The 26,794-nt window shown below is 40.1% G+C and overlaps 2 protein-coding genes across 10 annotated transcripts in view; one reads left to right on the top strand and one right to left on the bottom strand.

Annotated features, from left to right (window-relative positions):
- Positions 1-9,993, bottom strand: part of LOC135488812 (transient receptor potential cation channel subfamily M member-like 2) — a 63,701-nt gene extending 53,708 nt beyond the window's left edge. Inside the window, exons 1-9 of one of the 4 annotated variants that reach the window (XM_064773704.1) lie at positions 9,942-9,993; positions 7,263-8,232; positions 6,287-6,363; positions 5,378-5,555; positions 4,696-4,876; positions 2,354-2,517; positions 1,593-1,797; positions 956-1,121; positions 182-420 (exon numbers count right to left, since the gene is read on the bottom strand). In XM_064773704.1, the coding sequence (XP_064629774.1) occupies positions 182-420; positions 956-1,121; positions 1,593-1,797; positions 2,354-2,517; positions 4,696-4,876; positions 5,378-5,555; positions 6,287-6,363; positions 7,263-8,165 (2,113 nt within the window). In that variant the 5' untranslated portion in view covers positions 8,166-8,232; positions 9,942-9,993. Of the gene's footprint in view, positions 1-181; positions 421-955; positions 1,122-1,592; positions 1,798-2,353; positions 2,518-4,695; positions 4,877-5,377; positions 5,556-6,286; positions 6,364-7,262; positions 8,233-9,830 lie in introns of all 4 variants that reach the window. The other 3 variants (XM_064773719.1, XM_064773712.1, XM_064773727.1) reach the window with 3 other exon arrangements.
- A 3,046-nt stretch (positions 9,994-13,039) lies between these two features.
- Positions 13,040-26,794, top strand: part of LOC135488774 (caskin-2-like) — a 172,037-nt gene continuing 158,282 nt past the window's right edge. For all 6 annotated transcript variants that reach the window (XM_064773679.1, XM_064773600.1, XM_064773650.1 and 3 more), the window contains exon 1: positions 13,040-13,730. In XM_064773679.1, the coding sequence (XP_064629749.1) occupies positions 13,634-13,730 (97 nt within the window). In that variant the 5' untranslated portion in view covers positions 13,040-13,633. The remainder of the gene's footprint in view (positions 13,731-26,794) is intronic.

Genomic DNA, 26,794 nt, shown 5'->3' with positions numbered 1-26,794 from the left:
TGAGGCAGTATTGGTACTAAACAGATGGATATATAACTAGGTCATGGCTGGGTTGTTCAAAACATGACTAGCTCTGTCAGTTTTTAAGAACGAAGACCACTCCACAAAAGACAAAGCATTGCCTAAAGACAAAGGCATACAACACCAAATGCATTCTTTTGCTCAATATTCTAACACCTACCCTTGAGTAAGGCAGTCAAGATGGCCTTGTCAATGTACTTGGATTGCTCCGAATCACGATCATCTAGAGTGTACACCGTGACCAGTTTCCTGTCCACCAAGCACTCACGTGCCATCTTCACTGCATTATCAATATCTTTGGCTTTACTCTCTTCTGTCGCTCGACTCCAGTCAAATAAGTTGGCAGCTCGGAACCTCATCCTGTCATCGAAATCTTTAGGGAAATCAGTGCCATCATCTCTGCAATAGGAAGCAAGCAAAATATCAATAACCTGAATTGTGTATTTCCCCAAGAGTGATTTTAATCTATTATGACAGTTTCTGAACTTTGAATTTCTTTTGGTAATGTATTGTAAACAGCAGATACAGACAGGCCCAAACCTCTGCTCCAACCACGAGTTGAGATAATATGCATGTATGCAAAAAGCAGCATATCCTAAAACACAAAATGCATCTTATCCAGCTATACATGTACAGTGAAGTCCGTTTGATATGTGGGTTTGTATATTTTGCTCCAGAACACCCTGGTTTATGGCATTCAAGGAATGAAACGTAAAACTGAGATTCTTTGTCCATGCTGGTGCCTAATGGCTGCAGGCAAGAGGACCACATCGAATGCAAGAAATTCACTCTGAACAGCATGTAGACTCCTCCACCGTGGCTCATGGATGACTTTCAGCACGGGAATTCTGCTTCGACCAAGGCCTGCTCACTGCAGCCAATGCAGAGAGAGACTGGTCACATCACCTTGTTAGCTTTATGTATTCTTACTCACTTTGTTCTGGCTTTTGTGGTCTTGAAGGCACAAGCCAAGAAGTCTGCAGCACGACCGGATCCTTGAATAAGCACAACTGGCATGTTTTTCTTCAGAGTTTCTGCCGCTGTCTTGAGAGAATTCATTCCCCCCTCCAACACAAGCATAACCACAGGCACATTCACAACTGTAATAATAACATGACAAGATGAACATGCGAGAAAAGAATCATGGACAAGTAGTTCAACTCGACATTTTGAGATACTGGCTGAAAAGATCCACTGACAAGTAGCAAATCTTATCCCACTAGGAGCATACTACAAAATACAGTGGAACCTCCCTTAGCGGACACCTCTCTAATCAGGACACCTCTTTATAAAAGACAGCACCTGTCAGTCCGGAGGTTGTCCTTAATTGAGAGGTTCTACTGAAATACTATTTATGCAGACAAGCTGTTGATGCACCAAAAAAGACAGGATTCTTTCAAATTTCTTCTCTTTTAGGCAGTAGTCAGAGCTATAAAGATGGCAGCGCTAGTGTTGGGCAATACATTATTGACCTTATTTCTGGGTGTATCATGTCATGACATGCAGGGGTCAATTATGAGTACAAGGTGAAAAATTAGACAAACAGTCAAACTGTTAATGTCAATACTCACAGTCACCATCAACTCCTGTCACAGTTTCCATTTTATTCGAGACATACTCCTCCAAAGCAGCTCTGAATGGAATCTCGACACCAGGCTTCCTTTCAGTTCCATTGTCGACCAGGATGAAGTGAGTGTGATTCTGATCAAGGGGAGAGCACCCTCGACGCAAGGACAGATCCTCGATGTTGTAGGTAGCTGGAAACGCACCATTTTCCTGTAAATGAGTCACAAGAGAAGTCTTCTTTGATATTCTAAAACACCTGAATTTCAAATGAACCGCACTCTACAGTGATGCGCCTACAAAGCCAACCTTTGGATTCAGCAGTTATGGGAAGGCAACCAAACCGCTTGGGTTGGTGCAGATTATGGAAGCAGCCGAAGAGCATTTGAAATCATGTTGTTCATTGTTTCATTCGAGATGCGTTTGAATAGAAATTGATACCGAAGTGGAGGTATTGAATGTCTCAACAAAACTGCTCAGGTGGAGCTAAAATGTTGGCCGAAACCTTGGCTCTGCCCAGGTTTTGCTCTATATTTTAGCTCCACCTGAGCGCTTTTGGTGAGACAACTTTTACCTCCAGTTCGTCATCAATTCCTTAAGCCTCTTAGTACCGGGTTTTTTCAATAAATTCTGTTACAGCATATGTTTGAGCCACGTGTTTGTCCAACTTTGACCGCCAAAATCTCTGATAATACACTCAGTTAATGCTAATCTTCCTTTGAGCACTGAGAAAAATCACTAAAAAACAAGTTTTACTTTTTATACTTACGTCTTCACCTTCTAGAGCATCGAGGTTGTCCACATAGCCCCAGGTGGCGATGCCGATTGAAACAATGTTTTCAGCGTGACCACTAGACAGTTGGTGCTCCTTCACTGATTCCCCAACCACCTTCATCACACCAGCATTGAGACCTCCTGTCACTATCCAAGCACCTGAAACATATTTCATGAGGATCATTTCAGTGAAATCTCATTTCCTAGAGTTCATGATTGCTGCTTCGACTTCGTCCATACAATCTTGAAGTAACTTCTTTAGCTAAACCCATGACCTTAGGCAGCAAAGTTGCCCAAGAAAATCAGTTTTAAAGGGAACTGAAACCGCCAAGCCAGTTCGTATGACCTCGTTTTCATTTCCCGCGTATCGGGTGATCAGAATGAGGCATGAATGAAACATGGCGCCTAGCTGTCAATCATTGAGTGACGTCACTACTATGGAATTTACTACAAAAACTCATGAATGAAAGATCGCATGACTCACGTGATTCTCACATGATTCTCAATAATAACAAATTGAACTGCGCATGCTCGGGCGCTGGGGGCAGAGCTACAAATCTGAACTCGAATAGGAAGTTGGAAGTTTGACTTTCTCGGGCGGTGAAAGTCGAAAAGTAGAATAAATCGCTCGGCGGTTCCAGTTCCCTTTAAGCCATTCAGAGTGTCTTGTGCGTTCCACATGTTGTCCCAACCACTTCTTGTCGGCCGAACCCGTTAGTTCTTGAGGAACTGTGAGGCCAGCCTTTGTTGGTCTCCATCCAAGTTTCCCTTGGTCTTCTTTGCCTCCTCCCTCCGGCAATAGTGCCCCGCAAGATGGTTTTAAAAGTGAGCCGTGTCTGGATACATGTATGTGTCCAGTAGCTCAGCTGGGAGTATCTCGTGTGTTCCACATGTTGTCCCTTACTCCCTTCACCTAGGAGATCCAAGTAGTTTTCGCAGGTACTACATGTATCTCAAATGAGTAGATGCGGCACTCTGTCTCAGAAGCACCGCAGTTGCACAGCTTTGAACTTTATTATCCAAGTAACTAAAGTAACAAAGACTTTCTTGATACCAATAACTACTTGGTGTCAAGCCATCCTAATAGCACAAATCCTGGGGCAAATTACAACATAATTTGATTGGAGTAACCCCCCAACATATTTTTAGATTTTGCTACCTACAGTGGAACCCCGGTTGGCGACCACCCCGGTAACGCGACCAACCCGCTAACGCGACCACGATTCTCCGGTCCCGAATGGTTTCCTCTCTAACTACCATTAAGAGACCCCCGCTAAGACGACCACCCCGGTACCCCGACCGCGACCACTGGCTTGGCCGGTCCTAAACTGAAAATCAACCCCGCTAACCCGACCACCAGGCCTAATTGCCGTAATCGGTCGCGACCGCGGCATAGTAATTAGCACCTCGCTGCCAAGCTTTGTTGAGACGGGGACAATGGCAATGGGAATACATATGAAAACAAAAAATACAATGTGATTTTGCAGGTATGATCAATTGTATAAGTGTAAATGAATAAATAAACTTTCCTTTTCTAACGTTTTCATGGTTTGTTTTCATTACTGAGCCAGTTCAGTACCAGACATGCGCACTCAGCAGCAGCAAAATCATGTGATTTGCGTGATTTGCATATGAACTTATAATAAACGACGGGTAGTTTGAAGACCACACTTTTGACAATAACAAGCTTGCGAGACGTTTGAATGTTTTATGATATGGAGAACTTGGTTGATTTACAACAGTATCATTTTATATTTCTTTAAATATTTTGACTGAAAATAGATTTGATTAAAACTGTAGCATTAGTCAACTCATCATTCACGTGGAATCATACGACAAGTTTACTTCAATCGTCACAAACAGTCGGGTACATGGAGGATGATTCACCAAATTGCCCGCAAATGCGTAACGTCGGGCAGATAATGAAACTTTGTGGATAAAATGAGTTACAAAATTACCTTTTCTAACTCATTCTGAGAATGTAACATGTAATTTTATCGACGAACTGTTCTTGCGAGGCATGATAACAAAACTTTAGAGCGTGCATCATCTCAATCAGGCAGCGTTGCTATGGTAGTACAGCGTACACACGCCATGCAGTCGGCAATTTTGGCGGAAAAATAATCATGTATTTCGTCTGGGGATTCCAAACCCCGCTAACACGACCACCCCGGTAACACGACCACTCCGACCACGGTCCCATGAGTGGTCGTGTTACCGGGGTTCCACTGTATTTTGATGAAAATATTAACCCAGCAAATTGACCGATTCACAAGGTTGGATGAGTTATAACAGCATGTTTCTGTACCCCTTTCAAAAAAAGAACAAAAAACCTACTTGTGGTCCTAGCTGCATCTATCAAACCCCTTTTGAAAACTGTATTCAGCCTCTTCTTCAAATGGAATTGTTTAGCGCCCCCAGTGACAGAGATGAGAAGTTTAGGCGGAGGCAGGCACCAATATTCACTCATGATCTTGAAGACCACTTCTGGAGGGGTGTCTGGTGTGATCCGGATGTACTGAAATGGAAGTGTTATACAACATGATTTCAGATTAAAGGGGATTTTGCAACACCAGCAATTCAGTCTACTTTTTATATTTTCTCGGGCAGTGAAAATAAACCTTTTCTGTTTTAAAGTCTGGCGCAGATCAATTAGCTAGATTTGGCCTCATGGACATATAGGGCCTGCAGTAAGGTTCCATTCAGAAACCCGTGCTGACTTGATGATGCATCAATTCCTCTGACACCGACTGAGGCACAGGGAGGGCATTGTCTTGCTCGTACGAAATTCACTTTAACCTGATTTTTTATTCAAAGCCAGGCCAATCTTCTCTTTGTGTTGCTCACCTCTCTTTGTGTCGCTGACCTCTCTAATCAGGACACCTCTCTATAAGGACAGCACTTGTCAGTCCTGAGGGTGAGTGGAGAGGTTCTACTGTACGGTTTTGTTGTTTCCGATTGTTCAAGATCGCTTTCTAATATTGGATAACGTTTTATTTAAAACACACGATCTACTCACCGGGCATTTCTGTTTGCTTTCTCGACCGAAGCCGTTGAAGAAGACTTCACCAAAACAAGTTGGATCAACAAGTTTGGTGTGTGTACCAACGTCCCAAAGGTCATTTTGATTATCGCGATTAACAACAATACCTTCTTCAATATGCCAGGTTATATCTCGTCCACATTTGCAAAAGTCCCTGTAATTAATCGAATGTACGTATGTACATGCAGTTGTTACCATGGTTTCAGTAAAGGTTTAACCACCAAAAAATGGTTGAAATAAACACAGTCATCAAGTCTAAACTCTAAAGCTATACGTGCAGACGACAGACAATATGACGAAAAACAGTATTTTGTGTCAATCTGATCATTGTTTGCGGGTGACAAAAGCAAAAATACAGTTGTGAAATGTTGTTTTCAGATATTAAGCTACATGTATGCACAAAACTACGGACAAAATTACGAAAACATTGTTTTGCGTCACCCTCCAAAGCTGCAGGCTGCCTGATTTGCTTGGCCAGCAGGTCTAAAATGTGTGTCACTGCAGTTATCTTGCACAAATGGTGTTGCCTTGCGCGAATAGTGCAAGCAAAAAGTATCAAAAAGGCATGTTATTGTTGAAATTGGGCGATTTTTGTATTTATTAGGCCTATATTTTCAGACATTTCAAAATTTTCTGTCGAGAGAAAATGTTGAATTTTTGCTGGGTAATTTTTAAAACTACCGGTACAACAACAATTCTGAACTGTATTAGCCCCTTTCTACTGTAGTATTGGAAAGATGGACACTGTCAATGAAAATTCTATGCTCAAGGTTATTGTAATGAAAACTGAATAGCCAAGCTGCTACGCCAAGCGGCATATGAATTAGTGATATTTTACATGCACCATATGATGATCACAAACCGGGGGGCATGCACTTTACTCACCTTTGCTTTGGATCCTGCACGTATGAGATACAATGTCGGTGTTTGATATTGGCTTGAACATAATGCCGCAATGCTACCTGAAAACGAAAGTTCTAATTTAGAATTAGATGATAAGGTACAAAATTAGCAGGGATGAAGAAACAAATCTGTATTGTGCAAAAAGATATATGACCAAAATGATTATTTGGCTGTTGAAAGGGCTGAGGGTTTACAATGCACAATCAGACAATTCTACCGAAGACTACGAGATGACATTGATGTTAGATAGTTGCATCTGCACCAACTTTTTGGTGGATAACTTCATGAATCAGGAACACAATCGAGCCAATGTTGGTATCAGAGACAACAAAGCATTTTCTCCTTCAGCACTGTTCAGTAAATTTCATTAAGAAGATGGCGTTAGGACTTTGCACCAACATTCGCTATAACGCTGATTGGGCAACCCAGCTCTTGGGCCCGGCTGTACAAAATAATTTATTGTAACTTGCCATTGAATTTTACTTGGCATTAAGTTTATTCTTGGCTTAACTGCACCAAGTTAAAGTTGATGCCAGGTTAGTGACTTAATGACCAGGCCCTGATGGACCAGCAATGTGACACTTTGGAACTTCGCTCCCGGATATGACGATGGTGCAGTTTGCGCTTTTACGTGACCTCTTGCGCACCCGATTATGCATGATTGCAGCACAACACAGTGTTTTCTTTGAAGAAGATAGGTCATGTCAGTTAGGCGCCAACCGTACATCTACCATCGACATATCTGGGACCGCAGTTCAAGTGTCATATTGTGTCGTAAAGATTCAATTCCAACATGCAAGTCAGTTAATCAGATCCATCCCGGATGAAAGACTGCCTGTCATCAAGGTTGCTGTCATCTCTTCTTCTGTCTAACCTCCACAGCATTTTACCAGACATTGGTGATGGTGAGGCCTTGTAAAGCAGTCTCCCTAAGAACACACGAAGGTCATTCACTTACCCGTGTTCTCTGGACACCGTGGTGTTTACTTGACTTCTTGAAAAAGCCTGTCTGTCGGGAATCCACTCGAAGTTTATTGAGGGTTGCACCAGTGCGTCGAGCAGAGGCATCTTTGTCCACTGGGGTATAGTCGTGCTTCTTAAAGAAGGATTTTTCCATAGGTTCGCTAACTGCACCAAGATCTGGAGTATCTTTGATCAGTTTGACCTGGTCGTCCTTCTCCTCGACAGTGTATGTCCCTGTGCTACCATCATCCGGTTCACCAGTAAGTTTGGACCTACCTCTTGACCCAGAACGCTTCCGAGAATTGTATTTATCAGCTTTCGTATTGCTACCCCTTCCCCTATCAGCTTCATAAGCTGGGTTAGAATATTCATGCAAGTCTTTCGTAAAAGTGCCAGACAGCTTGGCTTCCACAGGCAAACCTGGTTCTTCACGTATTTTCCTTCTATGACGAGTTCGCCTGCGATGCTTAGCTGTTTTGTCATTGTCACTACTTTTTACAACATTTTTATCAACAACATCCATCTCTGGTACTAAATCCTTCCGGATTGCTACAGAGCGTTCATGTTTTTCTTTCAGCCTTTCAAGTCCACTTCCCTGCCGTAAGAATTCCCTCGCCTTTTGCCTATCACTGCTGCCACCTGGCTGACCAGGGTTCCTAAATGGGTCCTCTTCATTCATATCATCGATCATTTCCTCGTAACTTTTGTACTTTCCATACGGATACAATGGTTTTACTCTTGTTCTGTCTTCACCATAAGCTTCTGAGACTGTTGTCCTCGCTCGCTCACCGAGTTGAAAAGACTCCCCCTCACGATACTGTGGTTGGGATGGACTAGTAAATGGACGGGGTATGTAACTGACACTCCGTGGCTTTTCTCTCTCTTCCTCCTGCTCCATAGCAACAGATGCGACGATGGTAGGACGATGCTTCCTCACTGAGTCAATTCATCCTCACAGATTGCTGCTGAAAAAGAAGATTTAGAGACAATGTGTGATATGAAGACTATAGCAAAATGCTTTTACTTAAAATTTCATGTACAACACTAGATTTTCTGGGCAAATCTGTAGTAAGAGCATTTACTAGCCAAGTCCTATTGATCGATGGAGACAAAGCGCAGGGGAGTAACAAGAGACGCGACAGGTAGGTTTATTAGAGACACTGGGCCTGGTCTGTAGAATAGCCATAAAGAAAAAATATATCACTCTATCTAAGATAAGAAGTAAAGATTCAAAACACTCTTTATACATGTACACATGTTATTAACACTCAAATATCATAAGAATTTAGACTAGGTCTTGCAAGTAAATTTTGACTACAAAACTAATCTGCCCAGGCATGACTGCTTAGAACAATAAGAAGCCACTTAATGATATCAAAAGAAAATGTTATTCTTTGCTTTCTTGATCTTTCATGATCTCCATGTATGCTACATGTTATAAAAACACATGAAAACTTTTAGTTATTCATTTCTTAGAAGTGTTAATGGTCTTCGTCTCTTTGGCATTAAGGTGTAAACGATAATTATGTCAAGTCTAAGCTCCCTTCTTCCCAGTAAAAAGAGCAAAACATTTTCCAGATGCAGTTATTAGAGACATAGAGTTGGCCCCTATATCTGCAGTCAGTAATTTATTTCCAAATACTTGTAAATTGCAGAGGTTTACGAAGACTCACATATAATACTCTGCACCATCAACACCTTATCACACCCCCACTTCTGGAATGCACCACTGTAAGTCTGCACCATTGGCATTGCTGCATCAACCACTGCACTTCCAATTGTTTACGCTACAGTGTATATGACACTCAAGAAGTTGGCTGGAAGTTGCAATAGTACGTTTTGAGTATAGTCTCGCGCATACCGGATATGACCTGTTAAGCATATCACCTTCAAAGAAAATACTGCGTTGCGCTTGCATCCAAATCATGCAGATTTGGCGGGATCGTTAATTTATTCACAGCATGATTAAGCAGTTCAGCACAACACAGTGTTTTCTATGAAGGAGATATGCTTTAAAGGTCATATCCGGTACGCGCGAGACTATACACAAAATATACTGATGCAACTCTTAAAGGGGGACTATAGGCAGGAGGAGAGGGGCTAATTTGGCCATCTTCAGGTCACTATAGTTAGTAAACACAGTAAGGGCCCTTGGTCATGTCAGACTCGGCACTAAATATATTCCTCGTACAAGCGTGAATCATTTCGACGTACAGTGAGATGTCAGAGACCCCTATTGGCGACTTATGTAACTAACTGACTTTATCTAGCCTAGCGCCCTAGCTGCTGCCTATAATAGGCCTAGGCCAGGGCAGGCAATATTGTCCCTTTAAGTCAATTCAATATTGACAATTTTTGTCGTATTGGTATTGCTCTCAATTTTTTTATATTTAGGCCTATCCCCGCTTACGCCATGGCTGACCCCATGATGCAGAACTTGCACGCTTCTAGTACACGTCACGTCTCTCTGCCTGCATGCATGCGTTGAGTAGTGACATCATGATCATCATGGTGTTGTCAACGTATAATCAGCAACTGTAAAGGCGATTTATCACCAACAAACCAGTTTATTTGAGTGATTATCAATTAACAGTGGCGATACACAGCATGAAATACCCTCACAACCTGAGGAACTATATGAACTAACGCGCTCTTCACCGTAGAAGTGCCGTACTTTCGACTTTCGAGGTGTTTTGCTTGTTGCTGTTTACATTCGCCATGTTTAATTCCGGCTTTGATAAACCTCACTTGACAACTTCCAGGGCTGCCGGTGTACCCTGGAATATTGTCCTTCCTTTTGTAAAGGTACGGTTCTGGGAGATCGAGACCAGATATACTGAGTGGATGTGGTTTAGATGGAGGGAGGTGCTTGAGAGCAAACATACCAACTGCACTAAAACTCTTCAAATCATTAATTCAGCCCATCTTGCTTTACTGTTGTGAAATATATGGGGACCTCTCTATTTTAAGAAGCCTACTGAACACAACTTCATGCAACTTTGTGATGGTCTCCCACAAGAAAAGGTGGTTCTAATTTTTTCTAAATATCTCCTGGGACTTTCTCAAAGAACCACAATTGCTGCTGTGAGAGGGGAGCTGGGCATCTACCCTGTCCTGATCCCAGCCTCAACCCAGGCTGCTAAATACTGGATGAATTTTTAATTCATCCACATCATTTGCTATAAATCCGCCTACTTAGAATCCATCTCTTTTATCTGTTTATTCCAAAAAAAACATGGGTGGTCCTTCCATATGCAGAGCCTGTGGAATAGTTTTAATTTAAGTGATATTTGGATAAATCAAGGCTCTTTATACCCCCACAAGATAATCAAAATCCTTAAACAAGCAACCCGTGGTCCTTTTATAGCAAATTGGAAGTATTATCTTGGCTTGTCTTCAGCTGGTGTTGGAAATCAATCAACTAAACTCCGCACCTATAAACTGTTTAAATCTGAATTTGTCCTTGAAAATTATCTCCTATGTATCACAGATCTTGGTGTGAGGAACGAGCTTACTAAACTAAGAACAAGTGCACATGATCTCCGGATTGAAACTGGAAGATATTACAACCCTGTGATTCCAGTTGAGTCCAGGCTGTGTCGGTTCTGTAACCAATGTGCTATTGAGGACGTAAAACATTTTCTCCTTAAATGTCCGTTAAATAACGAACTCCGGACATGTACATGTTACGTGTTTGTATATTGTGAAGACCATTCGGCTGTTATTTACTAGAGGAAAATCGGTGCAAAAATGTTCGTGCGTGCATTCCGGCTTTAAAATCGGGACTTCAGTTCGCTTTCTCGACGTTACAAGTGTTTCCATAATTGTTTGGTGGAAATTGAAAAGCTGTGGTGTTTTGTCCATTCGAGGTAATGGGATTAAAACATGTCACAATATGTACTGAAATGGCAACATAAAATCCAACTGCTCTTATTTAACATTTTTATTAATTGAATCAGTTTTTATCTACGATGAAAGGTAGTAACATTAGGGCCGTTTAGACGACAGGCGAAAAGACCGCATTCGGATCGAATCTGGATGAATCCGGATTAAAACCACCCAAGGCGATGGTACCTTTTTAGTCCGGATGCAACCACATTGATCCGGATCTTTTTGCGTTTACACGACGAAAAATTAATCCGGATTCGGGACGCATCCGGATTTTTTCGCGTCGTCTAAACGGCCCTTATGATATTGACACAGACGTTAAGTGTCATTGTTGTAGGATGGATATAGAAACTTTCCAAAAGAACATGCAGCAGGCATGGATTCGTGATAGTCCTATGCATGCTAAAGCCTGCAGCACTCTAGCCGCCAACTTTGGCGACAAGAAGCGTTCAGCTGACGCCTCTCGACGCCGAAGTTGGCGGCCAGTGGATCCCGGTCAGAGCACACCTGCCCAGAAGCAGTGGCCAGTAATTTGGACCTTGTCCTTAGATTTGCTACTCTAAGGTTTGCAGGGTCAGATACGTTTATACTTTTAATTGATGATTGTGCTAATTTGAGAGACACAAAGAAGAAGGTGTCCGAGTTATGTAATCATTTTTGTTTTCTGTAGGCACTACAATCTGACTGTCTGGTTACTAGTTCAGAAGTACAATTCAGTCAAGGACTTCAGAGAGAACATCAGACTCTTAGTCCTGTTTTTTAACAAGGATGAATCAGCAATGAAAGATGCCTTAAAAGAAAACAGTGTTATTCCTTGGACAAAAGACAGTATTACATAGAAGAACTTAAAGTGAAAAGGGGATCAAAATTAATCATCAGGCTGCAACATCCATTCCGGTTTACTCTCTCATCCTCTTTCTAACAAAAAAGTAGTAGACCCCTAATCCTACAGCACTCATACCTAGGACAATCCATAGGTTCTCGTATTTCTTCATTTCATCACTAGGGCCTAGTGTTGGACACAAGGAACGAGATATAGGCTGACTTCGTGAGATTTCGATTGTGATACGTGTCAAAACTCATATAAAGTTGATAAAATTGGGATCGATTTCCCAGGTGCTTCTATGCGAGGTGCGACCTTAAAGGGACAAATTATATAGGCAGCAGCTAGGCAGGCAAGATAAAGTTTCACGAAGTCGCCAATAGGGGTCTCTCATATCTCACAGTACGTCGAAATGATTTACGCTTTTACGAGGAATAGGCCTACATTTAGTGCTGAATCTGAAAGGGCCCTTACTGTGTGTATTAGTAACCTTAATATGGCAGGCCTCTGCTCCTGCCTATTGTCCCACTTTAATTGACATCGACCTGATGCGCTGTGTACATGCAATGAGATGTAGGTATACTTTGTTGGCCTGCCCTGGGCTACAGGCCATGCAGTCGAGGCAAACACGAAAAATCGTGATTGTTTGAGACACGCTTTTCCGTGATTCGCGTCACCCATCCCGTTTTGTTCTGATTTGAATACAATCAGACTTCGCTGTGATTTGGTTCATTCAAGCTAAGCCGTGATTGTAGCCTACTGTTAATCCTGCTTTCATGTGATTCGGCAATAGAACAATTCATTTTCACAATTGGTTTTTCGATCATCTCTGCTCGGTGTAGTTATTTATAATCATAAAATATCGCCATGTTAATGTTGATTGACGTTAATTCCCAATGAAAAATCTGCCCCTTACATTTCCCGCGAAATCTCAAAGATCACATGACCTGCTCTCCAGCGGCCGTCTCAGCGCCACCAAGCGGGACCTAATTGTACTAGGCTATGGCTCTGGTGGATTCGTGGGAATAAACCAATACAATGCAATAAGCCAAGCCGCTTTGACGTGTAGTTTTAGAGGAAAGTTTCTTGTGGCTTTTAAATCTAACTTTTTCTCGCAGTTTTCATCTCAGAAATACAACACAGCTTTACGGTCATGTAGATTGTGTAATTTTCTAGAGATGTAGTGCATAGTATTCTCTATTTGAGTGGTGTCTTGCCAAAAATCAGTGCTATAATCTTGGAGAACGTTCATATTTTTATTCGTACGTTGGATAGGCACTGTGACTGTCAGTGTCACGCTACATGCCAGTTTTTGTGTACATGTTGACTGTGTAGTACCAGTACATTCAGTACAGAAGTAAACAGCTTTTTTGACAGACCCAAGTGTGTGCATGGTGTGAAGGCTATTATAGGATACATGAGTAGATTGGCTGGCCATACACAACTTAAGATGTAAGAAAGAAAGCAAGATTGCATTTGACATTTGATGTACCGGTTCCGGTAGTTCCAGTAGTCTACAGATCATCAAATGTTTACTCGTACTGACTGACGTGTCGTCACTGACGTCAGTACTATACTATCACCGCTGTCTGTGCAGCTGTGTAAGGCCTGAGCCCTGACAAAATTAGAAGTTGTATTGTAAACAGTGCAATTGGATGATGGGAAAGGATCAGGAACTGCTACGAGCTGTCAGGGATCAAGATGTCCATTCAGTCGAAAAGATTCTCCACAAGAACCGGGCCAGCAAAAGCAGTAAGTAAATGGTTGAAATCACAATAAATAGCACCTTCAATGTCAGGACCCCAAACTTTGCCACATTGCACGTATTATTGCTGTTAACATTCATCATGACACTATTTTCAATGAAATTTAGAAAGACAATGTCACAATCTATTCTAAATGATTGAAACGGCATTAAAATTTGGCAATCCAGTACCAATTTTTACACAATCGGTACCAAAGAGACGTTGGAAACAGAAGGATTCGTTATGTACTACATGTAAGGTAAAGTGATACAATTTTATTGCCTCACTGCCCTCAGTACAGTTAACGATAGAAACTAGTCTACAGTGTAGAAATGATTTCACCGTAAACATTTTATGCACACTGAGGCCGGGGCGAGATTGTATAATTGTAATTATGAATACCTTACTTGTTCATGTTGTTGCTGGAAAGACAAATGAAAAGGAAGTTCGTCTGCTGGTCCAGCTTGCAATCACTGGCATGATTGGATTATATTGCAGGTCTCAGCGATGATTGATTCTTGTCACTGTCAGTGTCACCGCCACAGGTCTGTGCTGCTGACCTCCCCAAATAAGATTTAACTTTGTCGCATTCAATGTTTATTACAGGTTTTTGACCAAAATCTCTCGTTTGCAGGGCAGTCTATTGAGATAATCGTACAAGAAAACACTTGCATGAGTTGAATCATGACTCATGACATGACATGAGTGGGGTTGTGGAATGCATCTTTTGAATTTTTAAAAATAATTTAAACTCGACCAGTAGGCCTACTGTTGTTCTTGTTGTGATATATTTAGGCAATTATTTAGCCTTGGGAAGGGATAGAGGAGAATTTCCTTCACCACCTGCATGTAAGTTGCAAGCAAACTCCTCATTGTACCTACGTGTCTGGCACAGGAATTTGGTGATAGGCCTGTCGGTGACAGGGCATAAAAGAACACTTTTTAGTATCTATCATGATGAATCAAATGGTTCCAAAAAATAGACAAAATATATTCACTCTGTTATCATGATATTTTAAAATACTATTGCTGGACCCTTTCAATTCATAACTCTATCTGATTATTGCACCATGTACAGATGTATTGTACATTCTTACCAGAAATTCATAATGGAGCCAAATACCGTTAAACTGAATAGTGAAAATTCTGAGCCACTACATGTACGTCAACCAAGCCTGGTGACATGATTGAAAGCCTAGTGTACGTTGTGCAGTGCCGCGTTTTTTCAAACATTGCCATCTGTCTATCTTAATCACCTGTTCTCATTGTACTTGTACTGCATGTACTAGGACTTAAGTCTAGTCAAGTCTATAGCAGAATCAATTCAATTGGTCATGTGATGTAAGTGTGTGGTTTGTAACTCGTCTCATCTTGAAGTGCCTTTGTTCAATATTTATTGCATCAGCCAGGGCTTTTCAACCTCATGTAGCAGCCAGCCTGTTGGCGCGCCAGGCTGACCCTGGGGATGCAATAGTTGGCAACATCTAAAACTAGGCTGTATTTCGTGACAGTCAAGTTCAGGGCCGAGTAAAAATGCTTATCACGATGAATTAGATCATGATCACATCAAAAGTTCTGACAAGAATAGTTGCAGGTTACAACGTACAATGTACTGACCTCAATCACGCAATCCCACACAAACTCCAGTTATTTAAGTTCATCCTACTGTATGTAGTTCCGAAGCGGAAAAAAACTTAGATATAACCTATCAGTGTTGCTGGGATCTATATTCAGCATTAAGGATTTCAATCACAAATACACATATCCCAGAAAAATGGGAATTCTATGAAAATCTACTGGTCACTGGATGATATTTAAAAATAATGCATTTAAGACATTTTGCCACCTCCTCAAAACACACCCCCACAACGAATCCTTGTGAAATCCCTGCATACTGGAGATACTGTATACTGCCTTTACCCTGGATCTGCTTACCCTGGATATTTCACCTGGGATGCTTGTATAATCCCGTGACACATCTCACATTTCTGATACCCAGGAACAAAGTACAGTGTATGTTTTGTTAGTGCTTTTATTATAAGACTCAATACTGATTTCTTTCAAAAAGCCTGTTTGATACTTCAAACCAGTTGGTGTGCTTTACCACATTTCTATTACAACCAGGCCCATTTATTGTGATCTTATTCTGAATTACCTTTACAAAGACTATCTTATCGTCTCTGATGTCGTCAATTGACTAATGGCAAATTGCCTCCTATTCTGAAGTCAAAAAGCTAATGATGTCATACCACGTGTCATAATGAAAATCATAATATTTTTGCCTCGGTGAACGTGCTTGGCTGCAGCGTAAAAAACTAAAAATAAAATGTACGCTGCACGCAGGGCATGCAAATGGCTCTTTGCTCATTGTGGTGGAAGTTTGTTGACATGATCGCTTCCCCACATTTCGTCTTTTCATGCATCACCCCAATTTAGAAATGATCAAGTTTCTCGGCATCTTGCTCACAAGTTCCTGGCACATCATGTCGATGTGTGCTTGCAATACCAGTACCCATTTCTATTACAAGATTCGAAATCAAGGCAATAAACGTGTGAAATGTACGTATTGTATTTACACGTCATCTTTCTAATCACAGCCATTATTGCCTTATCTTCTTTTGCACGTTTCACGTTGGGGGAATTCTAATATAATGAGCTGTTTCCCGGTGTATCAAACCATCCTGGTTCATGGACATGAATACAGATTAGAATGTTCGTTGTGGACAGTTCGTGTGGTGAGCTGCTGCTGATCACAGGCAAATCTCCAGTGTATTCCATCGTGGTGTCACTGTCACCGTGTGGCTTTCCCCGAGGGCCGTTCTTTGTCTAATTTGTGTGAGTCATGGTATCGTCTCAAGAGGGTTTCCCTATCAAGCTTCTGTTCATTTAAGCGAAGAGGGGGCATTCACTCAGAATCAGCTCAGAGTCTTTGGTCTATTATTCACAGGGTCAAGACATCACAATGGAAGTTTTGTCTTTTACTTTCATACAGACTAGGGGTGTTTCAAGATCATTGGCCCTTTTTTTTAAAAAAACGTAACGGGGGTCTATTTCAGATATTTGTGCATGCAGAGATGATCTTTTCAGCTTTTTACCTTTCCTAGGGGTTATATATTATATTTGATGGCCCCGCACTGAAAATTGTGCTAAGATCGGCCAATTTTTTGCTACAGCTCGTTTTGTGTCCGGTACATAACCCATTTTGACCATTTTTGTGTCATCCTGGAGAAAATGTCAAAGTTTGAGAGGTTTGGTATAAAATATGTGACCACATAGAGTGTTAGGATTGGCATTTTCTCATCCAGATTTGGCTGAATTTGATACCCAGGAATTTCTGTGATAACTTGTGTACTATTTTTCAACTTATGATTTTTTTATTGAAGGGGTATCTTCGTACACCCTTACCTGTTTTTAACTGACTTCAAACAAGCACCTCAGGATACACCTTCACAAGTGTTTCTATGACAGTGATTTCCTTTATTGTAGTAAGAAATGACGATGACTATGTGCTGCAACTCCTCAGATTTTCAAGAGATGAGTAAATTTTTTATATCATGACTTTTAAAAATGGGATGTGGCGTGTCCCGTACATAACCAAAATTTTCTCCTTTTTTCACCAGTGTATTTTCATGATTAATTGTTGAGCAAACTCTTTTAAATCGGTAAATTTCTGAAGAAAAATCAGTTGAAACAAAAAACTTGTCGTTTTATTTTATAGTGTAAACCAAGCAACAAAGTTTCAGGCAAATCTGAGTTATTTTATATCATTTCATATATGCTGTCATTGGTTCATAACCTGGAAGAAACCATAGACTTCAAACTAATATAAATTGTCAATAGAAAATAGTATTCAAATTCCGTCTTTAGTTCCTTTTTGCTATGAGTATGATGTGGACAATTTGATTCAGAATGGAATTACTCATAATTGGGAGAGTAAAATTGTTTACTCCCTGGTTGACACAAAGAGCCACTGATCTTTAAACACCCCACTACATAGTCCAGAGATTGGAAGAGAAGTTTCATCATGAATATGATGTCATGCATGTCATGGTGACATCATAGTTGTAAAAAATTAAGGAGATTTCGCATGACCAACCATTCAGCCTACTTAATTTTACATTTTCTTGGTAAGTGAAAATGCACCATCTCATTTCCTCAAGTCTTTTTCAATCAATTCAGTCTTGCAATGTGCGCCTTTAGTTTCACAGACATGTACAGAGCACATTGTTTGATGATGATGTAGTGTGCACAGCTGTACAACCATGAAATTCACTGAATTCTTCCAAGAGTTAAGTTTCAGCAATTGAAAGTCCATGTATTGCACAATTTCAGTACTTTGGTGAGTTTTAATTTTTGACTTGTCTGATATATATCAAAGTGTTCTTGAAAATACGTAAACATTTTCAAATTTTAAACTTATCCCCCACTGCAAGTGCAAGGGCTTTCTGTACCACCATCACATTTTAAAAACCGCTTCCCACAATCACATTTATGTCTAATCAGTGAAGAACTGTTTCAACCACAAAATTGTCCCTTTACTATTGGTTGCAATCTGTCCGGGCAGTGATCTTCTGCTGCTAAAAGTGCACTCTAAATGTACATCAGAGACCTTTGGTGGCTGGCGGAGTTGAGAAGTTGAGCCCTCGGGTCACTAGTGAAAGACAATAACTGAAAAAAAAAATGACTGTACAAATGTAAAATCAAGGTTCCAAGTCCCCATTTTCATACGTGTATGTAAATCACAGGTTTAAAGCCTTTTTGCCGAAACTGTTAGCACAGTTTGCACAAACTCTTGCACTTGATTTCAAAACCATATGGCAATAAAATTGACTCCCAGATCACCTCCAAGTGTTTGTCGAACATGAAAGTTTGAAAAAAGTCTTCTTTCAGTTCGTACCATACATGTGCGATGTTAATGTCAAACCTGCAGTGTTCATGGTGTTCCCTGGTTAAAAAGTCAATCACAAGGTTAGTTCAAGCAAACAATTTTTATGGTATTTTTTTATTTGGCAAGTCAGCGTTTTGTGACAGGTTATCATATCAGCAAGATAGATGGTCTACTCCAGAAAATATGACAGAGAAAATATAATAAGCTTTGTGCATTTTACCAATTCATACACCGGGGTGATTCGGGTAGAACAGACTTGACAGCTCAAGTGTGCCCTTGCATTTAGGGCGCCCTGCAGTCTGCACACTAAAAATGACCAACAGAGATGAAAAGGGTATTATTATACTGAAGCTGTCATCTGCCCAGTTACTTTCCACGATGATTTAGTCCCCATTATCTTATTCAATTGCACATAAAATGGAAAAAGTTGTACAAAATCTGACAGAATCATTGCCTATTCAATCATCTGGACCCAAGTGAGCCCTCTGTGCAGTGATCATATTAGTGCAGATCAATGCATTGGCGGCACTCTGTGCGGAGATGAGGAACAGAATAAAACTGGTACCTGTTTCCTTATGATGTATATGGATACAGTACATGTGTACCAGACACTGGGTGGATCGGCACTCAAGATTTCTGTTGACATACATACTCTCTGAAGTTTGGCCTTTAACCCTGGTTGTATGAGGACATGTGAGTGACTAAGCCTCATGGTATTGGGTTGACATAAAGTTTGACGTCCGGGTCAGAGTGTGGAAAGTTCTCGTGCCAGGAGATGTGTGTGCTAAAAACATTGAGTATGTTGGAAAAAATATTTCTACGTACTATTAAGTTAATAGAGTTGAAAAAAATTGGAAAAATGTCAAACGCTTTCAGAAAAAAGTTTACAGACAAAATAGGAAAAGTAAAAACATTTTGAAGAGGTAATCAGCCCATTCCTATGAATGAATATATGTTTGTGCTGATCCAAATGAAATTTTGTTGATCATAAGGTGGTTACGTATTGGCGTAAGATTTATACAACGCCCAGATTCCTGGGATGACGTGATGTCCTGAATGTTTAGTGACATCGTTATATTGGGTTTGAATCAAGGCAGTCCATCAATAGACCACAACAACTTCAAGCAATAAGTGTTCAGTGAATCACCGCAGGAATGTGCAAACCCGTGAGATGTTCATTGATCATTATCTATTAACTTGATGCCAGCCTTCATCGAATCTACCTGGTCATGCAGATGGTAACATGAATTCTGGTGGATGGCATCTGCAATCATTGGCATTGCTAACCAACAACATATGCTCTTCATGTATCATCCAAAAACTGATTGGGGAATTTTAAGTTGTCAGTATGAGTATGGAAGGGTAGAAATAATTCCTCGTACTTTCACCTATTTGAAATGCCTGTGAGCTGATTTAACCTGAACACGGAAGGCAAGATTGCTAAGAAAGTTTTCTTTTCTCTGCGGTGAAGAGAGTTGCTTGACAATCCTAGTTTTGAAACTGTTTACATGTTGCTACATTATTAGCTCTGGGGGTGTTCTGACATTTATATGTAATCTCTACAAATATAAATGAATACATGTATCCAGCATGTCAGTCCCCACCGTGCCTACAGATCCTTTGTCAGACTTGGCTTTGATGCCTTTTTCTCTAACACCTTTCGTCTGTCATCCAATAATGTCAAAACGTCCAACAAGATTAGCCTCCTCCACAACCCTGACTTTCAGGAGTATCAAAGCCAATGAATGCTATGAATGTAGAATATCAGTGTTTCTCCATTCTATGATTGGCTCCGATGGTGAACAAGGAAGAGCAGGAATGCGCAATCTCTCGGGAGAGAGGTAATAGAATATTTTCCATCGATGTGCTCTCAATAATGAGATCAGCCGAGGGAAAATTGTTGATGTTCCTCAGTTGTCAGCAGAGGAAGAGATATTCATTCGTCATTTATTCCATAGATTCAGGGGTCAGTTTTATCCTAAAAAATGTGTGTTGCATGGCGGATATGGTACCACTGGTCTTCTTGTTTGTTTGACAAATGTTCTAGAAGCCTAGGAAACTCCACGTGCATGTATGCGTATACATAAACTTCAAGTAAACTTCATGTAATTTCTTGAGCGTTTTTTTACTCTGCACGGTCAGAATGAACATGGCAAATAAAGAGGTGTGACAGAAAGCTAATACTCATGATCACTTTTAGGTATGAGGCATTTGAAGTGTTGAAATCTTGCTACAAGTAAATGAGAGTGGAAAGTCTCATTTACTGTGGACTTTGACACATCTGAAAATCTGCACCTTTTGTGACTTCTACATACAAGGACAAGTCTTATAGGCAAGCATTGTTGCTTCAGTTTGCTCCCGAAATGGTGGTGGCATGGCTTTATATGCATTTTTATGACATGTACGATGGTGAAGTTTCTATACCTGGTGGTTTGTGGTAATCTGGTTTTGTCATGTTTGTTCATTAAAACGGTACATGTACCATCTGTATCGTTGTACATCCTTCCTACGTATCGTTTAAAAATCTTTTAGAACCATATCATACCATCTGCCGTGTCTGCAGTTTGTGATAAATGTGATGTATACAGAAATTTGGATGACAAACACGTGTATGTAAGTGTTGAAACTGTATGGATAATGGCTTTCCTGAATGGGTTAATAAAGACTGTAATTGAACAACCACTTGTTTCACAGCCAGGTACAAATCCGTGATAAGCGAGCTTGCAGTCTTGACTTAGTGGTAATTACCACAGGTAGCCAACTTTTCCTTGATCAATGTGCTCGAAGGTTCTCCCGCTTCAATGGACATTACTTGAGAAATGGCCACTCACTCGCTTCTGCAACTAGAAAGAAACTGGTATCAGACATGTCAGAAGATGAAAGTTAAAACTGAATTGTCTCCATATTTTAAGGGGATTCTCTCTCCACGCGCTAATGATAGATTTTTGTAATCATTACATTAGAACTTTTCTATTACGGACACCCTCGGGACTAGCGAGTGCTGTCCTTGATAAAGAGTTTTCCTGATTACTGTGGTAAAATTGGATAAAAACAACCAACTTGGGTCAAAACTAGTGTCATTAATACTAAGTGGGGGTGTCCCAAAGAGGTGTCCACTTCAGGTGGTTCCACTCTATATTATCTATCACATCATTCGTCGCTGCAACAAAATAGGCCAATCCCATTGAGGGTAACTTTAGTTTTCGCAACAATAACATGTAACAAAGACTAGTCTGTATCAATTCTTACTTTTAGCTATTGAATTTTGTTTCAGTTGTTGGAATCTAGCACTCATCAATCTGAAAAGCTGCTACAAGTGTTTTACTACAGACCGATAATGTATCATGAATGTATTACCAGTGATCTCACTGTTTGAGGTTTTGTTTATTTCTGAGCCAAGGATTCATTCATACTCATTGGGGGTATCATAAAACCAATCACTCTGCTCAGTGTCCAGTTAGTAATGGATTATTAATTTGGATCAAGGGAATCATGTTTATTACGAGGCTGATTTATCATGGTGTACCTTGCGTTTTCTTGGCTATTTTAGGAGGATGAATTCGACCTGATGGTTATCTTATAAACAAAGGATTGCCATTAGTTAAAAGTTAGATACTTTAGGGGTTAAGTCATATCAGCTAGTTGGGGTTATCCTCCGACTTCAAAGTTGGCTCTAAAACTGTAAAACCGGTATATCCTGATTGCTGAAACTTTTTGTAGACCTGAGGGCCAGCCTGAGCATTACTGACCAGTACCCAAAGACCTGGGTGGAGTTAGTCAAGTTTAATTAGACAAAGAGACCTGACTTGTCTCTCACGATGTCTGCGAGGTTTGAATAGGGACGTTCATGACAGCTAAAAACGAGTCTTAGCCACTAGTCTTAACGGCTCCCTTGGTGAACATGAAATTATCGGAAATGTACGGTAAAGAATTCAATACTGCACATCAAATCGAAATTCTCAAGTTCTAATTTTGATTGACTGTCATTGATTGAGAGCCTGTCATTTTCATGCTGTTTAATAAACCAAAATTAAACTAATTGAAATAGCTGCTGTCAGCATTTAAACAATTTCCAATCATTAAGTGGCTATTAAGGACAACCTTGGGACTGACAAGTGCTGTCCTTTGGAGAGGTGTCCTGATTAGAGAGGTCAAATTGAATGAAAACGGCCAATTTGGGACCAAAACTAGTGTCCTTAATAGACAGGGTGTCCTTAATAGAGAGGTGGGCTAAGGTAGATTCTACTGTAATGATTTTGTTGGGTCGTTGAGCACGGACAAAAAGCCTAGTGGAGAACTCTGAATAATGCAGGAATCTAATGGCAGCAGTTATGTACACACCCTGCGATCAGATTGAGGAGAATGGCCACATAAATTCAGCCTGACAGCAAAAACTTCTTCAGATGAATGAATTTGCTGCATTAATGTGATCTGTCTCCTAGTCAAATTATGGATAAGCTGATTGCGCAGCGCACGCTCACTTTGAGAGTGACTGCAAGGTCAAAGCAATCTACTGATTTTAAATTGCCTTTCATGACAGTTTGATCAACTGACTTCAAAGGGTTTACCATTTGAGAGAAGGTGTATAAGTGTCTTTTTCTCCTCTGACCCCTAATATTGGTGTATTGTCTAGAATTGTATCTTGGGATACATTTTTTCTCTCACTATGCAGTGTATGGTGTCTCAGCTAATCCAGCACTAAGGGCCAGACAAAAGAATTCTTATGAAATGTAGCTAGCTTCTAGGTGATGGTGGAGGCATAAGGTTGTCCTTTGTCAGTTTAGCAAAAATCTGCATGAAAAACACCTTTTTGGTGTACTGTTCTGTCATTTGATTGTGATAATGATAAATACAAACTGAAGATATCTTGCACAAACACGTACATGAACGCCAATTTTTCAATTGCTTGTCAGGTGACTTCATCTGTGAATAGAGAAGTTGTGATTGGTAGTACCGGTAAATTTAAAACGTTTTTGATACATGTTCCTGGTAGGCAATGTCAACGAGGTCGAATGATATTGTCCGGCTTGGTTCTTGATTCTCGCTTGGTTAATATTACTTGTATTTAAAAGTGTCTTGCAAAAAGTATTAGAAAGATTTGGAGCACAATGTCGTTGTAGTTTCGTGCACTATTCTGAATCTTGCTCATAATTCTTTTTCTGTGATGTTGTTTTTCTGGAAGTGGAACGCATACAAAAAAAATGATTTTTCCAGTTTTCAAAAGACTTTTTTCCAAAAGAAATCTAATCTTTAACATTGACAATGCTGCAGAAAAATCTGTGGAAATATCAGGTCCAGATAACTCCTTTTATTCACTATTTTAATATTAAATTGGTGTTCGGTGCAAGTGGAGAAAACCCATAGATCCATTGATGAACAGCGCTGTTTTCTTCAGCTTCTGGGTAGGTGAATCACCTATGCAGAAGCTGAAGCTGAAGAAAACCGCACAGTTCATCTATGTGAATATTTAAGCCACAGAGTTGCCAATTCCCTCAAAAGGATGCTAAATAATCAATATATCATGTCTTTTCTAGCCCAGGCACTCCAATCTAAAATAGAATTGCTCCTCCTTAAGTTAGTCATTGTTGCCTCAACCCATCTTATCATTCTCACAATAAAACTAATTACTTGAGTTGTTCATAGTGAATTGTTATTCCAGTTCTATTAGGATGCTTCTCTTGAGATGCTGTGCAGTTGCTTCAATTTGTATCATCTTTCATTATTGGAAGGCTGCTGAAGCTCTTCATCACATTCTTGTAGGCAAGGAGCCCCTTGTCCTCTGGTTGCACTGGGTGCCTTCAGTGCAGCCCGCATGGTGGTGGCAACTTCTGTCCTGTTTGACCCTTTCTGAGCAGCTTTTAATTCTTTGGCTGCTAGTTTTGTGTTGACTATCATTTAATGCAAACTGAAAAGAATGGTCGTTTGATAGATGTGGAAGTACAAATGGTCCAGTAAAGAGGAATCACATTTGATTTTGTCATGTATCGTCTTGTTGTCGTTGGCATCAAATTTTACTGTAACGTGACATCATGCACTCACACTCCTCAAGTGTTGCCCATGACTTCTACGAAACAAAAATAGTATTTGGGCTGTTTTCCAAAATCAGACCTGGGCGATACTTACAAATAGTTGATCTGAATTAATATTGCATGTTTACAAAGATATTAGTATTGCATACTTCATATAACCAGTTGTACCCTGGATCAGAAGACCAAGGGCACTTCAGCATATCAGTCTATGTAGGCAACAATATCACTATCAGGTTGTTAGCCTATTTTTAAAGAGTTTCCTCGATTTATCAAATTTTATGGGCTCATTTCAATGCGCCACCATTACAAGGAAATACGTGACTGGTTGACCCCTGGTCGCCAGTGTTATCACCGTAGGCACCTAGAGAGGTGTGCAAGAGGTCGTCAGTCAACAACACAAGGTCCCAGCACCTTTGTATTTTGGTGGCTATTGGAGTGTCCATCAAGGGACAGGCACCTGTCTCGATGACAATAGCAGACACCTTTCTCAAAAGGATTGTCAAAATTCGAATTCTACTTCAAACCAGTTTTCTATTATGTTATTGCTGACAGTAGCAATGGGCTGCAAATCGGTCTGGACTTGTTCCGCTTATCAAACTTTTGAACTATTTGCAATATTTTGGCACAAGGTGCTGAACAATAATTTTCATGCAAATATTTGCCTAGAAATTTTATAAGGGGTGTTTTGCCCCCCCCCCCTCCAACTTTAACACAACTTTTAACTCGGATGGGCCTCATTGCCTTTCACCAGAGATTGTGGGAAGGTGACCAGGTGTACCCACCAGCTCATCCTCCCCCAAAAACCATTGTACCACCTTATCAGTAAAACGTCATTGATAGTAACTAATTTTGGGTTCTTGGTGGTGCTAATAATGGCCCCTATTCAAAATTATCTGTGGATTCAAACGCGTCTAGGTGGAAGTGGTGATATTTCTGGCTACAATAAACCATTTCGTTGGATAATTTAGGATCTTGGTCTATTTTATGATCAAATGGAAGCATCAGATTTAGCGCTGGGGTGAGCTTTGCTTGCTGAGATTTGACATGTTGGAATTTAATCAAACATGTCAAGTTATTTTTTGAATCACCACAAAAAGAAAATTACTCGAACCTTTATTTTCAATTGTAAACATTGTTCTTTTTGTTGCCCTTTTATGCAAACTCTTGAAATTCGTTTTTGAAGTTGTCCACATGTCCATGAGAACTTTTTGAGAATATATATGTCAATACATACAGGGGATTGACAGTACCTGGATGAAGTTGTACTGAAACTAGGCCTACCTTATGTTAATTGATGACAGATGATGATCGTAAAATGATGCAGGCATGCATAACAACAAGTAAATCATCAAATATTAATGATTATAATATATGATAAATTACTCATACATGTAATGTAAAAAATAATTTTTGGAAGTGTTTGTACATGTACGTACCTTTGTTGTAAAGAATATTTGATTATATGACAGAGATCATAGTACTAGCAGTGGATGTATAGGGATGAACTGTTTCAGGAATACTGAGCATGCAAGGTAACCAATAAACTCCTTTGTGGTCTATTAAAAGTTAAAGGCCTATGCCATTCGTTAAAAATGTTGAATTTGTAATTGAATTTGAATATTTTCAATTGTGTTAGTACATACGGAATATGATTTTCAGCATTGCCTTTGTGTAGATAGATACTACAAATACTATAAATACTATAAATACCAATGTTCAACAAATTTGTGTATTAAGTGGATTTCTATTTAAGTGGACCACAAGTAATTATGAGGGGTGTACCCCTTTAAGCACCATGGTCAGCGGAAGTCAGAACAAAATTTCCATGTGTTGAACATGCACATTCAAGACTCATTGGTGTGTATTCATGGGCTGCCATTCCCATCCTACCAGGTGTGCTACATGGAAGAAACTGATAGGTCCAAACAGATTATGTTTCTCTCGAAAAGTAGGCTACTTGATCCAGATATGCACAATAATGTTTTAATAAAAATCAAATAAACACCATTATAGTGAATCTCACATGTAAGGTAGAGTGACACAATTATAGCCGGAGTAAAAGCATTCCCAACATATTCTAAAGCAGATAACCTGTAATCTAATGGGTGAATTATCTTCATCTTCATCAAAATTTTAAAAATGTTTTGATGTCTA

Source organism: Lineus longissimus, chromosome 1 (assembly GCF_910592395.1).
Source record: "Lineus longissimus chromosome 1, tnLinLong1.2, whole genome shotgun sequence".
NCBI classification, from domain to species: Eukaryota; Metazoa; Nemertea; class Pilidiophora; order Heteronemertea; family Lineidae; genus Lineus; species Lineus longissimus.
Note: the sequence above shows the minus strand (reverse complement) of the source record. Positions and strands in the feature narration are given on the sequence as shown.